We start from the raw sequence: 18,265 nt of genomic DNA, 5'->3' as shown, positions 1-18,265 counted from the left end.
CATTCTCATTTTCTCTTTGTGGCAATAGTTCCCACTTGGCTGACACAGAGGTTAATTTAAGTGGCTGCCAAAATGGACACACACACAAGTATAGTCCCTCGCTAATTGCCTACCATCTCTCGATGGGCGTAATGTAACTACATCCGGTCGGCAGGCTGTGGCCGGAGAATTATGGTACATTAGATAATTGGGCTCTCTCTGCTAGACACTGGGCAGAGGCAAGGCTCTTCTTGATAATGTCACTGACCTCATCGTTTCTAGTGTGCCCACATAATGGTTTTCCAAGATTTTGCGAGGCCCAAGATTTTCTTCCCGAAGATCTCGTCCATTCTGTTAGACCCAAGAAGAGGTCCGAGGACAGTGCTGTCTGCGGGTATGATTACATGAATTCCACCCAACACAGATTTAAGAAGCCCCATTTTACACTTGAATAGGTTAAAGAAGATGCCTAGGTTTTCTCCTTTGCTCTTTATTTTTCTAATGTGTGTGTGTATATATATATATATATATATATATATATATATATATATATATATATATATATATATATATATATATATATATATATATATATATATATATATATATATGCAACAATGATCACAAAAACACTTATCCAAGTATGCAGAATAACCAGCAGTCAAGCGTTGTATACATGTACGCTTGCCCACACGAAGGATGTAACCTTCAATCTAAGTACATAGGTATGACGTCGACCAAGCTGACGAGGCGTTTGACCTGTCATCTTCAATCCGGTGCCCCCAGGAATCACATGAGAAGCCCATGACATCACCCTAATAAGACAAATGTTTAACCAATTACCTGTATAATAGAAAAAAAACAAGATTTAAGAAGTTTACAAGTTCTTGAAACAATTCACATAAGAATAGAACAACCTACCATGAACACCCAAATCACGGAACTATTTACTCTACCCACCATGAGAGTAAGGACAAGAGCGGAATATAACGATGCCAACATAGAAGACACTTCAACATAACAGGCCTAATACACCTAATTAATCTCTATGTGCTTCGTCCCTCCATTTATTCCCTAATATATATATATATATATAGTATATAATATATGTATGCATGTATAATATTGATACAGTAAAATCACTAAGTGCAGTGGCTTAGGGCAGATGGAATGCCACGAACTTATAAAAAAAAAAGTGAAAACAAATTAAAATAAAACTGCAATGTTGACTACTTCACGGTGTAATAATTGCAGGATAAAACACAGGGAATGGAAAATTTAAATACTTAAATATGAAAAATTCAATTAGACAAATCTCAAACCGAAAATAGCTCCAAAGAAACTTTACTTATTCACAGGGTGCAAAACAATCAAACAATCAATTTAACGTTACGTTACAGAACATGAAATAAAATTGGTGCTTGAAAATACTGTATGCTAGACTGTGTAGATCTATCACCACGCCAGGTAGTCTGAGGGTAGGTCTGACAGCTAGAGCACGAGAGAGTATTCGGCTGATGGAGGTGGGCCGGCTTCTATTTATACGGAAAAACGGCCGTCCAGGTGGTGCTGGTGTAGCGATAACTAGGAGCCAGAATGTACAAACAATCGGCTTGCTTGTTACCAGCCAGTGGCGTGATCCTGGAGCCGTCACCTGGTGCGGTGGGCTGACGGGCCCTGGGGAAGGTAGACTGGTGGTACACTGTCTAGACGTATGAGCACTAGTTGTTGTTGTCGCTGTAATTCTTGAATATGTAGACGTGGTGTGGTAGAATGAGCGATGATGGAGCAAGCCTAATCTCCTTCCTAGAAAGATTACATTGACAATATATATATATATATATATATATATATATATATATATATATATATATATATATATATATATATATATATATATATATATATATATATGCAAACAAGCATAAATGGTCCCCAGGCATATATGCAACCGAAAACTCACATCCCAGAAGTGACTCGAACCCATACTGCCTGGAGCACAATACAACTGGTGACACCTTAACCACTCAACCGGACAAAAGTTGATGGTAACCGAGGATATTTCCCCATCATCCCGCCAGCACTCTGATGGTAATCATGGGGCATAGTGTTTTATCAAATCATCTCATTCTTTAGGGCACACGTGAGGAACACAAATGCGAACAAGCCTGAATGGCTTGTTTCCATTAATGTTAAATTGGTGATGCTAGGATTGCTTCCCTTTACGTAGGGGATAATTGAACTCTCGAGTTAACCGGCTCTAGTATCCGGCATACCCAGTTTACTGGCTATTGTTCCTGATCTATCCAGTTTACCGGCTATAGTTCCTGATGTACCCAGTTTGCAAGTTATAGTGTCTGACATATTCAGTTTACCAGCAATAGTTACCGAATTACCGAGCCAGACCGCTGACTTACCGGTTTGCTGCGGGGTCCCAGAAAATCTCTGGAGGTAGTGGTCAGAAGGTCACCGTTGCAGGAGCTGAAGGAACCATTGTCTACGGAGCACCTGGCTCCCGCCACACCGGCGACACCCACCACGCCGCCCACCCCAACCACGCCGCCGACCCCCACCACATGACCCCCGCCAACCATGCCTCGTCCAAGCCTGATGCCGCTGACGATACCGCCACCATCGCCGCCTCCAGTGCCGTCGCCAGGAGCCTCCTCCATCTCAACGACCTTTCTACTGGAACCTGAGGAAAAAAATAAATGAATAAATATGAATTTATTTAAGGGGTTTAATTATTGTTAGTATAAAATTCATGACATGAATATTTAAAAAAAAAAAAAAATTCCGATGAGCAATTACTACTATGTTTGCTGTGGTTATGATTAATGTCAACCAATTAATAATGTTATTATTAATTGGATTGTCATTAACTGCATTGACAATATTATTAGTATTATTTTTATTTTTGGTTAATTTTACCAATATATATATATATATATATATATATATATATATATATATATATATAGATATATATATTGGTAGCAGTATTTCTTGTAAACATATGTCGTTGAATATGACCGTAAAGGTAAGGTTAATAATTCTAACACGAATTTTCTCAATATTTCCTATGTTTTTCTTCACTGTCGGGGTAATACAAATATCAGTTCTCCAAAATTATTTTTTTAATTGTCTGACGCCTGAACGCGTTTCATAATGTTTATTACATTTTCAAAGACTTAATTTACACACAGATTCATCAAACTTATACTCATTTTGAGTGAGGTGAGCAAACTTATAACAAAGACAAGTCAGAACACAGAACAATGGGTATAAATTGGATAAGAGAACTGCAGAAGGCCTATTGGCCCATACTTCCTCTTGCTGCTTCCATATTGGTTCAGGGTCTTGAACTGGGAAGAATATAGTTGTGCATTAATTGGCTGTTAACTGCTGGTGTTGACTTTTTGATGTGTAATGCCTCACTGATGTCGAGCCGCCTGCTATCAATGTACCTATTGAGTATTTCTGTGATATTTCTTAAGATTTCTTTGGTGATGGTCTGGTTGTGAGGGGAGATTATATGTTCTTTGATGGAGTTCTGTTGCTTATGCATTGTTAATCGCCTGGAAAGAGACGTTGTTGTCTTGCCTATATATTGAGTTCTTTGGGGCTTACAGTCTCCAAGTGGGCATTTAAAAGATAGACGACGTTGGTCTCCTTTAAGGCTTGGTCCTAGGAGAGTTTTTCATGAGTAGATTGGCCGTTTTTTTTTGGTTTTATAATATATTGTCAACTGTATTTTCTGATTTCTGTCTGTAGGGATAACGTTCCTATTAACAATATCCTTCAAGACCCTTTCCACTGCTGTATGAGCCGTCGAAAAGAAGATCCTGTAAAATAGTCTAATAGGGGGGGGGGTACAAGTGTTGTGTTGGTTGACTCTTCAGAGCTTGCATGGCGTTTCACATTTCTATTTATGACGTCTTCAACGAAACTGTTAGAAAAGCCGTTGTTGACTAGGACCTTCCTTACCCTACAGAGTTCTTCATCGACTTGCTTCCAATCTGAGCTGTGGCTGAGAGTACGGGCCGACATAAGCTTTGACAACACTCCTCTTATACCTGTCTGGGCAGTCACTCTTGGCATTGAGGCACATTCCTATGTTGGTTTCCTTAGTGTAGACTGCAGTCTACACTAAGGAAGACTTCAGTGTAGATTGCAGTCTACAGTACATTTCTATGTTGGTTTCCTTAGTGTAGACTGCAGTCTACACTAAGGAAGACTTCAGTGTAGACTGCAGTCTACAGTACATTCCTATGTTGGTTTCCTTAGTGTAGACTGCAGTCTACAATAAGGAAACCAACATAGGAATGTGCCTCAATGCCAAGAGTGACTGCCCAGACAAGTACAAGTGGAGTGTTGTCAACGCTTATGTCGATCGTGCTAATATGATCAGGATCTACATATTACAGATAATATTCTATAAAACCAGAACCTGATCAGGGCCCTGATCATATTCTACAAAACCAAGAAGATTTCCGAACTCCTTATCAAAAACAGGCCGAAACCGATGGAGAACCCTCTACAGCAGTTAAGCGTTGTATACATGTACACTTGCCCCCAACGAAAGATGTAACCTTCAATCTAAGTACATAGGTATGACATCGACCAAGCTGACGAGGCGTTTGACATGTCATCTTCAATCCGGTGCCCCCAAAAATCACATGAGACAAGCCCATGACATCACTCTAACAAGAGAAATGTTGAACAAAAATATCTGTATAATAGACAAAACCCAAGATGCAAGAAGATTACAAATTCTTGAAGCAATTCACATAAGAATAGAACAACCTATCATGAACACCAAAATCACGGAACTATTTACTCTACTTACCATGAGAGTAAAGACAAGACCAGAACATAACGATGCCAACACAGAAGACACTGTTCAACATAACAGGACAATTACACCCGATTAATCTTTGTATGTAGATAGGAGCTGCCTCGAAATTGGCCAATAGGCCTTCCGCAGTTACCGTTATTCTTATGTTCTTATGTGCTTCATCCCCCATTTATCCATTATGTATCCCCCATGTTTTTACCTTTATTGTCTTATCACCTGACCCAGTGCAGGTATAAGTCAACCAATTCTGAAAATTCTTTTCACTTGAGAATGCACCACGGAGGTTCGAAACGTTGTGCAAATTGTATAAATAAGTGAAATACATTCTATAGTAATTCACGCTTTTTTTCACCTTGAAACTACGAAAATGAGTTTTGGAGAACTCCTATTTCAGCTAAGTCCTGATGCTAAGAAAATAGTTAGAGAGATAGAAGCCCTAAATCAGAAGATAGTAAATACTGAATATGCGGTTATATATATATATATATATATATATATATATATATATATATATATATATATATATATATATATATATACATATATATATATATATATATATATATATATATATATATATATATATATATATATATATATGCGAACAAGCCTGAATGGTCCCCAGGACAATATGCAACTGATATATATATATTATATATATACAGTCTCCGTGGTGTAGTGGTAAGACACTCGCCTGGCGTTCCGCGAGCGCTATGTCATGGGTTCGTATCCTGGCCGGGGAGGATTTACTGGGCGCAATTCCTTAACTGTAGCCTCTGTTTAACGCAACAGTAAAATGTGTACTTGGATGAAAAAACGATTCTTCGCGGCAGGGGATCGTATTCCAGGGACCATAGGATTAAGGACTTGCCCGAAACGCTACGCGTACTAGTGGCTGTACAAGAATGTAACAACTCTTGTATATATCTCTCTCTCTCTCTCTCTCTCTATATATATATATATATATATATATATATATATATATATATATATATATATATATATATATATATATATATATATATATATATATATATATATATATATTAGTATATTTTGGTAGCAGTCTTTCCTGTAGACATATATTATTAAATATGACCGAAAAAGTAAGATTAATAATTCTAACACGAATTTTCTCAATCTTTCGTACATTACGCTTCACTGTTGGAGGTAAATCAAAAATCAATTCTCCAAAATTCATTTTTATTTCTAGTCTGACGCGACACGGGTGCGTTACGTAAAACTTATTACATTTTCAAAGACTTTAGTTTACAAATACACAACTGAATAGAACTTACGTATCTCCGATTTTATATCTACATTTGAGTGAGGTGGAAGGGGTGATGTGGCATTAACACAAGACAGAACAAAATGTGGTATTAATAGGGTATTAATTTCATCAACACAAGACAGAACGCGAAACAATGGATATTGAATAGAAGTGCTTGTAGAAAGCCTATTGGTCCATATTTCTTGATGCTTCTATATTGGAGCGGAGTCTTGAGGTGGGTAGAATATAGTTGTGCAATAATTGGCTGTTGATTGCTGGTGTTGACTTCTTGATGTGTAGTGCCTCGCAAACGTCAAGCCGCCTGCTATCGCTGTATCTATCGATGATTTCTGTGTTGTTTACTAGGATTTCTCTGGCGATGGTTTGGTTGTGGGAAGAGATTATATGTTCCTTAATGGAGCCCTGTTGCTTATGCATCGTTAAACGCCTAGAAAGAGATGTTGTTGTCTTGCCTTCATACTGGGTTTTTTGGAGCTTACAGTCCCCAAGTGGGCATTTGAAGGCATAGACGACGTTAGTCTCTTTTAAAGCGTTCTGTTTTGTGTCTGGAGAGTTTCTCATGAGTACGCTGGCCGTTTTTCTGGTTTTATAGTAAATCGTCAGTTGTATCCTCTGATTTTTGTCTGTAGGGATAACGTTTCTATTAACAATATCTTTCAGGACCCTTTCCTCCGTTTTATGAGCTGTGGAAAAGAAGTTCCTGTAAAATAGTCTAATAGGGGGAATAGGTGTTGTGTTAGTTGTCTCTTCAGAGGTTGCATGGCCTTTCACTTTCCTTCTTATGATGTCTTCGACGAAACCATTGGAGAAGCCGTTATTGACTAGGACCTGCCTTACCCTACAGAGTTCTTCGTCGACTTGCTTCCATTCTGAGCTGTGGCTGAGAGCACGGTCGACATATGCGTTAACAACACTTCTCTTGTACCTGTCTGGGCAGTCGCTGTTGGCATTTAGGCACATTCCTATGTTTGTTTCCTTAGTGTAGACTGCAGTGTGGAAACCTCCGCCCTTTTCCATGACTGTTACATGTAGAAAGGGCAGCTTCCCATCCTTTTCCATCTAGTAAGTGAAACGCAGCACGGAACTCTGCTCAAATGCCTCCTTCAGCTCCTGCAGATGTCTGACATCAGGTACCTTTGTAAAAATGTCGTCAACATACCTGCAGTATATGGCCGGTTTCAAGTTCATGTCGACTAAGACTTTTTGCTCGATGGTACCCATGTAGAAGTTTGCAAGCAGGACACCTAGGGGAGAACCCAAGGCGACCCCATCTACTTGCTTATACATGTGCCCATCCGGGCTCAAGAAGGGTGCCTCTTTAGTACAAGCTTGGAGTAGTTTCCTCAGAATATATTCTACCCACCTCAAGACTCTGCTCCAATATAGAAGCATCAAGAAATATGGACCAATAGGCTTTCTACAAACACTTCTATTCAATATCCATTGTTTCGTGTTCTGTCTTGTGTTGATGAAATTAATACCCTATTAATACCCTTGTTCTGTCTTGTGTTGATGAAATTAATACCCTATTAATACCACATTTTGTTCTGTCTTGTGTTAATGCCACATCACCCCTTCCACCTCACTCAAATGTAGATATAAAATCGGAGATACGTAAGTTCTTTTCAGTTGTGTATTTGTGAACTAAAGTCTTTGAAAATGTAATAAGTTTTACGAAACGCGCCCGTGTCGCGTCAGACTAGAAATAAAAATGAATTTTGGAGAATTGATTTTTGATTTACCTCCAACAGTGAAGCGTAATGTACGAAAGATATATATGATGCACAACTTGCCTAAACACGCAAGTAAAGTTACACAACTTTAGAACACTTTTCCATCAGGAGACTCGAACCCTAGCCAACACAGAAGCCTTCCAGCAACTGGCATAACAGGTACGCCTTTAACCCACTGCACCACGCTCAGACCCATAAAAGAGATGGTAATTTCGGGGTATTTAAACACCCCAAAGATTACCACCTCCCAAGGGCAACTAGAGCAAATGAGGGGTCACTTACGTTTTTCATCAAGACCCTGTTAATATGGGAGAACTCTGTGTCTATGCATGATGCACAACTTGCCTAAACACGCAAGTGAAGTTATACAACTTTAGAACACTTTCCCACAAGGAGACTCGAATCCTAGCCAGCACAGAAGCCTTCCAGCAACTGGCATAACAGGTACGCCTTTAACCCACTGCACCATGCTCAGACCCTTAAAAGAGATGGTAATTTCGGGGTATTTAAATACCCCAAAGATTACCACCTCCCAAGGGCAACTAGAGCAAGTGAGGGGTCACAACTGGCGTACCTGTTATGCCAGTTGCTGGAAGGCTTCTGTGCTGGCTAGGGTTTGAGTCTTCTGATGGGAAAGTGTTAAAAAGTTGTATAACTTCACTTGTGTGTTTAGGCAAGCTGTGCATCATGCATAAACACAGAGTTCTCCCATATTAACAGGGACTTGATGAAAAACATAAGTGACCCTTCACTTGCTCTAGTTGCCCTTGGGAGGTGGTAATCTTTGGGGTATTTAAATACCCTGAAATTACCATCTCTTTTAAGGGTCTGAGCGTTGTGCAGTGGGTTCAAGGCGTACCTGTTATGCTGGTTGCTGGAAGGCTTCTGTGCTGGCTAGGGTTCGAGTCTCCTGGTCGGAAAGTGTTCTAAAGTTCTTTAACTTCACTTGCGTGCTTAGGCAAGTTGTGCATCAAGCATAGACACAGAGTTCTCCCATATTAACAGAGACTTGATGAAAAACGTAAGTGACCCTTCACTTGCTCTAGTTGCTCTTGGGAGGTGGTAATCTTTGGGGTGTTTAAATACCCCAAAATTACCATCTCTTTTTAGGGTCTGAGCATTGTGCAGTGGGTTAAAGGCGTACCTGTTATGCCAGTTTCTGGAAGGCTTCTGTGCTGGCTAGGGTTCGAGTCTCCTGGTGGGAAAGTGTTCTAAAGTTGTGTGTGTGTGTATATATATATATATATATATATATATATATATATATATATATATATATATATATATATATATATATGTCGTACCTAGTACCCAGAATGCACTTCTCAGCTTACTATGCAAGGCCCGATTTGCCTATTAAGCCAAGTTTTCCTGAAATAACATATTTTCTCTAATTTTTCTCTTATGAAATGATAAAGCTACCCATTTCATTATGTATGAGGTCAATTATATTTTATTGGAGTTAAAATTAACGTAGATATATGACCGAACCTAACCAACCCTACCTAACCTAACCTAACCTATCTTTATAGGTTAGGTTAGGTTAGGTAGCCGAAAAAGTTAGGTTAGGTTAGGTTAGGTAGGTTAGGTAGTTAAAAAAACATTAATTCATGAAAACTTGGCTTATTAGGCAAATCGGGCCTTGTATAGTAGGCTGAGAAGTGCGTTGTGGCTACTAGGTACGACATATATATATATATATATATATATATATATATATATATATATATATATATATATATATATATATATATATATAAATATATATATATTATTAAATATGACCGAAAAAGTAAGATTAATAATTCTAACACGAATTTTCTCAATCTTTCGTACATTACGCTTCACTGTTGGAGGTAAATCAAAAATCACTTCTCCAAAATTCATTTTTATTTCTAGTCTGACGCGACACGGGCGCGTTTCGTAAAACTTATTACATTTTCAAAGACTTCACAAATACACAACTGATTAGAACGTATCTCTGATTTTATATCTACATTTGAGTGAGGTGGGAAGGGTGGTGTGGCATTAACACAAGACAGAACACTAGGGGATATTAATAGGGTATTAAAAGTATCAACACAAGACAGAACAGAAACAATGGGTATTGAATAGAAGTGTTTGTAGAAAGCCTATTGGTCCATATTTCTTGATGCTTCTATATTGGAGCGGAGTCTTGAGGTGGGTAGAATATAGTTGTGCAATAATTGGCTATTGATTGCTGGTGTTGACTTCTTGATGTGTAGTGCCTCGCAAACGTCAAGCCGCCTGCTATCGCTGTATCTATCGATGATTTCTGTGTTGTTTACTAGGATTTCTCTGGCGATGGTTTGGTTATGGGAAGAGATTATATGTTCCTTAATGGAGCCCTGTTGCTTATGCATCGTTAAACGCCTAGAAAGAGATGTTGTTGTCTTGCCTATATACTTTTCTTTTCATCGAAGACATCATAAGAAGGAAAGTGAAAAGCCATGCAACCTCTGAAGAGACAACTAACACAACACCTATACCCCCTATTAGACTATTTTACAGGAACTTCTTTTCCACAGCTCATAAAACGGAGGAAAGGGTCCTGAAAGATATTGTTAATAGAAACGTTATCCCTACAGACAAAAATCAGAGGATACAACTGACGATTTACTATAAAACCAGAAAAACGGCCAGCCTACTCATGAGAAACTCTCCAGACACAAAACAGAACGCTTTAAAAGAGACTAACGTCGTCTATGCCTTCAAATGCCCTCTTGGGGACTGTAAGCTCCAAAAAACCCAGTATATAGGCAAGACAACAACATCTCTTTCTAGGCGTTTAACGATGCATAAGCAACAGGGCTCCATTAAGGAACATATAATCTCTTCCCACAACCAAACCATCGCAAGAGAAATCCTAGTAAACAACACAGAAATCATCGATAGATACAGCGATAGCAGGCGGCTTGATGTTTGCGAGGCATTACACATCAAGAAGTCAACACCAGCAATCAACAGCCAATTAATGCACAACTATATTCTACCGACGTCAAGACTCCGCTCCAATATAGAAGCATCAAGAAATATGGACCAATAGGCTTTCTACAGTCACTTCTATTCAATACCCATTGTTTCATGTTCTGGCTTGTGTTGATGAAATTAATACCTTATTAAATACCACCTCACCCCATCCACCTCACTCAAATGTAGATATAAACAAAATCGGAGATGTGTAAGTTCTATTCAGTTGTGTTAACTAAAGTCCTTGAAAATGTAATAAGTTTTACGAAACGCGCTCAATTGTCGCGTCAGACTAGAAATAAAAACGAATTTTGGGGAATTGATTTTTTAATTACCTCCAACAGTGAAAAGAAATGTACGAAAGATTGAGAAAATTCGTGTTTGAATTATTAATCTTACTTTTTCGGTCATATTTAATAATATATGTCTACAGGAAAGACTGCTACCAAAATATACTAATATATATATATATATATATATATATATATATATATATATATATATATATATATATATATATATATATATATATATGTATATAGTAGGCATCCTTCAGTCTCGGGAGACTATGGAGTTGCGCCCTAGTTGTCAATCCTGGTGCAGCGTCTGGTGTGACTGATGAGGCCAATCCGAGAGTGGCAGTCCATCCCACACCGAGCACAAACGAAGTCCGATTCTGGTCTGTCTTCCTGGTTACCGGCTTTCCTTCTCTGTCTCTTTGCCTCCGATTCCTTGGCAAGTGACTCCTCGAACTTGGAGAGACCTCGTTGAACAGACTGCCTCCAGGCTGAACGGTCTGTAGCCAGTGTCTCCCATATAGCAAGATCGACGTCCATGGCTTTCAGGTCCCTTTTGCATACGTCTTTGTACCGTAGCTGGGGCTTGCCTACTGGACGCTTTCCCTGCCTCAGCTCTCCATACAGGAGATCCTTGGGGATCCTGCCGTCGCCCATTCGCACAACGTGCCCGAGCCAGCACATTCGTCTCTGTTTCAGCATTGTGTACATGCTGGTGATTCTTGCTCTCCCCAAGACGTTGTTGTTTGTCACCTTGTCCTGCCAGGTGATGTCCAAGATGTGTCGAAGGCAGCGCATGTGGTAGGCACTCAGCCGTCTTTCCTGACGGGCGCGGAGTGTCCAAGACTCACTGCCATAAAGGAGAGTGCTCAGGACACAGGATCTGTAAACCTGAATCTTAGTATACTCAGTTAGCCTATTGTTGGCCCACACTCTCTTTGTCAGTTTGGACATGGTAGTAGATGCCTTACCGATGCGTTTGTTTAGCTCCGTATCAAGAGAGAGGGAGTCAGAGATTGTGGAGCCCAGGTACACGAAGTCGTGAACAACTTCCAGTTTGGAATCAGAGATGCCGATGTCAGGTGGGGAGTCCACTCCTTGTCCCATGACTTGTGTTTTCTTCAGACTGATGGTGAGTCCGAAAGCCTGAGAGGCCTCGCTGAAGCGGGTTATGAGCCGTTGGAGGTCTTCAGCTGAGTGGGCAGTGACTGCTGCGTCGTCGGCAAAGAGGAAGTCGCGCAGACACCTCAGCCGAACCTTTGTCTTGGCTTTCAGCCTGGCGAGGTTAAAGAGCTTCCCATCCGACCTGGTCCGGAGGTAAATGCCTTCCGTGACAGATCCGAAGGCGTGCCGCAGCATAACTGCGAAGAAAATCCCGAATAGGGTTGGAGCCAGTACGCAGCCCTGCTTTACTCCACTTCGGATGTCAAAGGCGCCTGATGTTAGGCCATCAAAGACCACGGTGCCCCTCATGTTCTCATGGAAAGATCTGATGATGCTGAGGAGCCTGGGTGGGCATCCGATCTTGGGGAGGATCTTGAACAGGCCATCCCTGCTGACGAGGTCGAAGGCCTTCGTCAGGTCTATGAAGGCTACAAAGAGTGGCTGCTTCTGTTCCCTGCATTTCTCCTGCAGTTGTCTGAGGGAAAAGACCATGTCGATGGTGGACCTGCCAGCTCTGAATCCACATTGTGATTCTGGATAAACTCTCTCTGCAAGTACTTGGAGCCTCTTCAATGCGACTCGAGCAAACAGCTTTCCGACAATACTGAGGAGGGAGATTCCACGGTAGTTGTTGCAGTCGCCCCTGTCACCTTTATTCTTATACAGTGTGACGATGTTGGCATCCCTCATGTCCTGTGGCACCTCTCCTTCTTCCCAGCAGAGGCAGAGAATTTCGTGCAGCTCCATGAGCAGGCTACCTCTGCAGCACTTCAAGGTCTCAGCAGGAATGCCATCTTTGCCAGGAGCTTTACCAGAAGCAAGGGAGTCTAGGGCATCGCTGAGTTCTTCCAGGGTCGGTTCACTGTCGAGCTCCATTAACACAGGCAGACACTCAATGGCGCTCAGGGCATCTTCGGTGACCACATTGTCCCTGGCGTATAGCTCAGAGTAGTGCTCGACCCAGCGCTTCAGCTGCAGTGTCTGGTCCTGAATCACCTCGCCAGTGGCAGATTTCAGAGGAGCGGTCTTCTTCTGGATTGGGCCGAGGGCCTGCTTGATGCCGTCATACATTCCCCTTACATTGCCTGTATCCGCTGCAGTCTGTATCTGGGAGCAGAGCTGGAGCCAATAGTTGTTGGCACATCGCCTGGCGCTCTGCTGCACTTTGCAGCGGACGGCCCGAAGGATCTGTAAGTTGCGCCGACTTTGGCAGGCTTTGTAGGCTGCCAAGGCGTTTCTCTTCTCTTCGATTACAGGTGTCATCTCTTCCGAGTGAGCCTCGAACCAGTCTGCCGACCTGCTGGTCTTCTTGCCAAAGGTAGAAATGGCAGCGTTGAACACAGCGTCTCTGAAGTGCTCCCATCTTTTACAGGCAGTGACCCCAGCTGGGCCAGGAAGAGCTTCCTCGAGCACGTGTGCAAAATCTTCCACCTTGTCCTGGTTGCGGGTCTTGGTGGTGTCGATGCGAGGTCTGCCCGCCTTTTTCGAGTGATGAATCTTCTTTGGTTGCATCTTGACCCTGCTACATACCAGGGAGTGGTCGGTGTCACAGACAGCACTCTGGTAGCTACGCGTAATCTTGACGCTGGGTAGACTTGCACGCCTGGTAAGAATCAGGTCAAGCTGGTGCCAGTGCTTGGATCTGGGGTGTCTCCAAGATACTCGGTGTTGAGGCTTTGTGCCGAAGAACGTGTTGGTGACACAAAGACCATGAAGGCAGCAGAGTTCTAGCAGACGTTGCCCGTTCTCATTCATCCTTCCTATGCCGAATTGACCCAGGCAAGTGGGCCAAATGTTGTGCTCGGCACCCACTCTGGCGTTGAAGTCGCCGAGGATGAACAGTGGCTCCTTTACAGGGATTCTCGCTATGACTCTGTTGAGGTCATCGTAGAATTTTTCCTTTGCCTCTGCTGGAGAAGTCAGGGTTGGTGCATATGCACTAATTACATTGACTGGTCCTGTTTGGGAGTACAGTTGCAGAGACAGAATTCGTTCGGTTTCCCCCATCGGTGGCATAATGTGTCCCAACAGTGCATTCCTGACGGCAAATCCCACACCATGTTCTCTGGTCTCATCTGGAGGTTTTCCTTGTCAGAAGAAAGAGAAGGTCCTCTCTCTCACAGATCCTGATCCTGGGAGCCTGGTCTCTTGGAGAGCAACAATATCCATCTGCAGCTTGCTCAGCTCCCTATCGATGATTGCTGTTTTTCGGGCGTCATTGATTTCTTGCAGGTCGTCAGAGAAACGTCGTTCCATGTGGTTTGGTATTGCTTGGTGCAAAGTTGTCGGGCCGCTTGTCAGTTTTCACCCTAAACCCCACGCACCCAGTGAGGTTAACGGACCGTGGCGAGGCAACACCTTATTGGCTGGGGTTTGCCCAGCTTGAGGCGGGCGGTAGCTGCCCAGTGGGGCGCGATGACCCCTCCCACCGTCGGAAGCAACCCCTGGCGTCACACTCTTCGCCAATCGAGCAGAAGACTTAAAACCGGTAGACTGTCGCTTCCCGTGTTGGTTCGACGCTGTGAGGCGAAGCTGGAGTGTCCTCTCCAGGGCGCAAAGCCTGGGTAGGTAGATATGGAGGAGAAGCTGTTACCCATGCAGCAGGTCCCCCCTCTCCACGTTGCTGAAATTATCCAATAGAGAGGCAAATGCCAATACGCATGGTTCCAGCAACGTCGCAGGAGCTGCCAGAACGAGGTCGACGTCAACAACGAACTGCCTTAGGGGCTCCAACTCCGGATTTTTCCTCGATCTATATATATATATATATATATATATATATATATATATATATATATATATATATATATATATATATATATATATATATATATATATATATATATATGTATATATATATATATATATATATATATATATACACATATACATATACATATCGTTATACAGATGGTTTTTATACATCTTTTTACACAGATGACAGTTCTCGTTCACCCACGATGTTGTGAAGGAGTTTTACAACATACGTGAGTTATGTGAATGCCCAAATTATTCCATAGCATCATTTTGAGCTCCTAATTGCCCAAATTGTCTGTGGCCTGGGGGACACAGTCGACGCTCACTTTTGCTAATAGCACATTCCGTAGTAGTCATTTATCACCCAATTCCATGTGAACGTAATTTGTTCCCGTTGTGTGTTCAGCAAATTAGATGTTAAGCAAATGGTGTTTTAGGAAATCTCTTCTCCTTCATATTTGCAAACTTGCCGAATACGTCCCATAAAAAGAAGCTTCAGCCTATACTAGCCCTTTGAGATAAAAACTTCTGTGAACTGACTACTCTGACGATGATTGTTGGTGGGGAGGTGCCCTACAAGGTCGTATTAGACAACTCCGATTCACATTTAGAAACATCGGTTCCTACAGTGGCCACCCTGAGAGCCTCCTATAATGACCAACCTCTGTGAGAGAGAGAGAGAGAGAGAGAGAGAGAGAAAGAGAGAGAGAGAGAGAGAGAGAGAGAGAGAGAAAGAGAGAGAGAGAGAGAGAGAGAGAGAGAGAGAGAGAGAGAGAGAGAGAGAGAGAGAGAGAGAGAGAGAGAGAGAGAGAGAGAGAGAGAGAGAGTGCAACTTCTCCATAGTAGTGTTGACCAGGTAAGATAAACTGCCAGCCACGCTCTCTATGATATATATTATCATCCAGGTATATATATGTTTTATGTATAGAATGTTTACCGTGTCGAGTAGTGAGTGATCACAGAGCCGACTTCTCTCACTTACTTGAACCTGATTTTGTTCTCAAGGAAGAGAAAACATAATTTATTAAATGTTTTCATGAAATAATAATTTCAATATTTACATGAGATAATAATTAAAATTTTTACATAAGATAATAATTCCGAAGTTTGCGTGAGGTAAACTTCCAATGCCTCCTCTGTACTTGAGCTTTAGTTTTCTGTCAGATGTGTCTGGCATAGTCATAACAATTGGTTGTATAACACAAAAATGACAAAAACCTTGAATGGAAGTTCTCTAAAACACAAATTGAACATAAAACGAATTATGTTTAGAGCTACTTCCAAGTAAACAATGAACAAGGACGTCACCGCAACACTAAACACTGGTGACGTTGTCTCATAGACGTCACCGCAACACTAAACACTGGTGACGTTGTCTCATAGACGTCACCGCTACACTAAACACTGGTGACGCTGTCTCATAGACGTCACCGCAACACTAAACACTGGTGACGTTGTCTCACAGACGTCACCGCAACACTAAACACTGGTGACATTGTCTCACAGACGTCACCGCAACACTAAACACTGGTGACATTGTCCCATAGTCGTCACCGCAACACTAAACACTGGTGACGCTGTCTCACAGACGTAGCTAGGGCGATGGTGTTGTTCAGGACTCATGGTGTGACTACCTCCGGAGGGTAATTAAGGCCACATAAATACTTACTTGCCAACCAGCAAGAATTCTGAATTTCTGAACATAGTCCTCATAGGTTGAGAACCTCAACGCGTATATACACCGAGAAATGAGGCACACCCCATTATGTATATAGCCCTGTGTTTACGATGAGGTACTGAGACGTCATCACAACACTGGTGGTGCCATCTGTTGCCTTCTGTCAGGAACTGCGCGCATCTTTGAAATGTGTTTCAGTACTTTGATTTACATTTTAATTAAGCAAGTTATATGATTTGTAAGTGAAGCACGTAACTGGTGAGAAAAGATAATGATAATTTGAGCTTCAGGAGATATGAGCAGATACATCATTTTGTATTATTTGTTTTATAAACGATTTAAAATGATTTGTTAAGCGATAGTTTTATTTGTATATTTTGAAAATTACTTGTGAGCATAAGCCACCACTCTCCCGTGATTGATGAGGGTCTGGGCCTAATATTATCTCAGCACGCCAATAAGGCGTGCTTTCACTGTAACGTTATTTCGCGGAATGACTTCATTTCTGAGTGTGTAGTCAAGGTAACACAGTGTTGGACACAGTTAGTGGTGGTTCAGTCACCACAACAAGGCATCTGAACCCTCGTCAGTAGTGGAGTTCTGTGAGGGAGATATCTTTTGCAAATGAACCTTCACAGTAAATCGTTGAGGGGTAAGGCAAGCAGACAATTATTTCAGAATTATGCTATCCCAGGTGATGTTTATTAGGCCTGCTAGACTCGACTATGCTGTCTTGTTGTTTCAAGGGATTATTTTAATGACCTGACTGCAGGTCTCCTGTAGGATTCCCAGTAGTTTCTATCATTGTCCCCGATTGAAAGACTTTACCAGGATAAGTGTGGCAACTGTGATCATTAGTGTGGGTTTCGATCAATAGAGAGGAGTAACCGCTGGGTTCTACATTCACTACCACAGTCGTACTGAGGACACATACGTTATACTGCTATAATATACCCTGGTACACCGTGTCAAAGCTGCAATAGAGCCGAGACCTCGTGACGTTCTCATTAGCTCTAAAGGAACGCAGTCACTAAAGTCAATACTGTGGCCTTAAAGTGTGGCGAAACACAGCGAGTTACGACCCGCTACACTTCCGTCCTGCCTGCCAGAATACACTGAGGCAATGAGAAGCTCAAACAACACATTAATTACATAGTCTGTTTATACGACACATGTGGAAATTGAGTTACAAATTTGTTCACATTGTTGCCTGGCTTTAAGCTTTGTGCTGGGTAAGCACAGGACAATACTCAGGCAGCTTCAAGTCTATTTCAGTCTTTGATATACCTGTTTAGCGACATTATTTTGTTCTTTAATAAACTGAATATATGTCTTTTCATATAAATGTTTGGCACGGCTCAAAGCATCCATAATTATGAATACTTCTCATCTACAGAGGATGAGAAGTTGTTGCTTGATCGATTGATTTATCAAGAAAATAAGAAATTCAAAACCTGTGACATGAGTGATGATAATGGTGTTATGACCCAAGGAGGGACACAAGGATAAGGAGAGGTA

At 41.6% G+C, this 18,265-nt stretch overlaps 1 protein-coding gene across 1 annotated transcript in view; it reads right to left on the bottom strand.

Annotated features, from left to right (window-relative positions):
* Positions 1 to 611: 611 nt before the first annotated feature.
* Positions 612 to 18,265, bottom strand: part of LOC138371801 (uncharacterized) — a 226,866-nt gene continuing 209,212 nt past the window's right edge. The window contains exons 6-7 of the mRNA XM_069336826.1: positions 2,397 to 2,674; positions 612 to 822 (exon numbers count right to left, since the gene is read on the bottom strand). Coding sequence (XP_069192927.1) covers positions 811 to 822; positions 2,397 to 2,674 — 290 coding nt within the window. The 3' untranslated portion in view covers positions 612 to 810. The remainder of the gene's footprint in view (positions 823 to 2,396; positions 2,675 to 18,265) is intronic.

The sequence above is a fragment of the Procambarus clarkii genome, chromosome 36 (assembly GCF_040958095.1).
Source record: "Procambarus clarkii isolate CNS0578487 chromosome 36, FALCON_Pclarkii_2.0, whole genome shotgun sequence".
Classification (NCBI taxonomy): Eukaryota; Metazoa; Arthropoda; class Malacostraca; order Decapoda; family Cambaridae; genus Procambarus; species Procambarus clarkii.
This window is presented reverse-complemented; position numbering and strand designations above follow the sequence as displayed.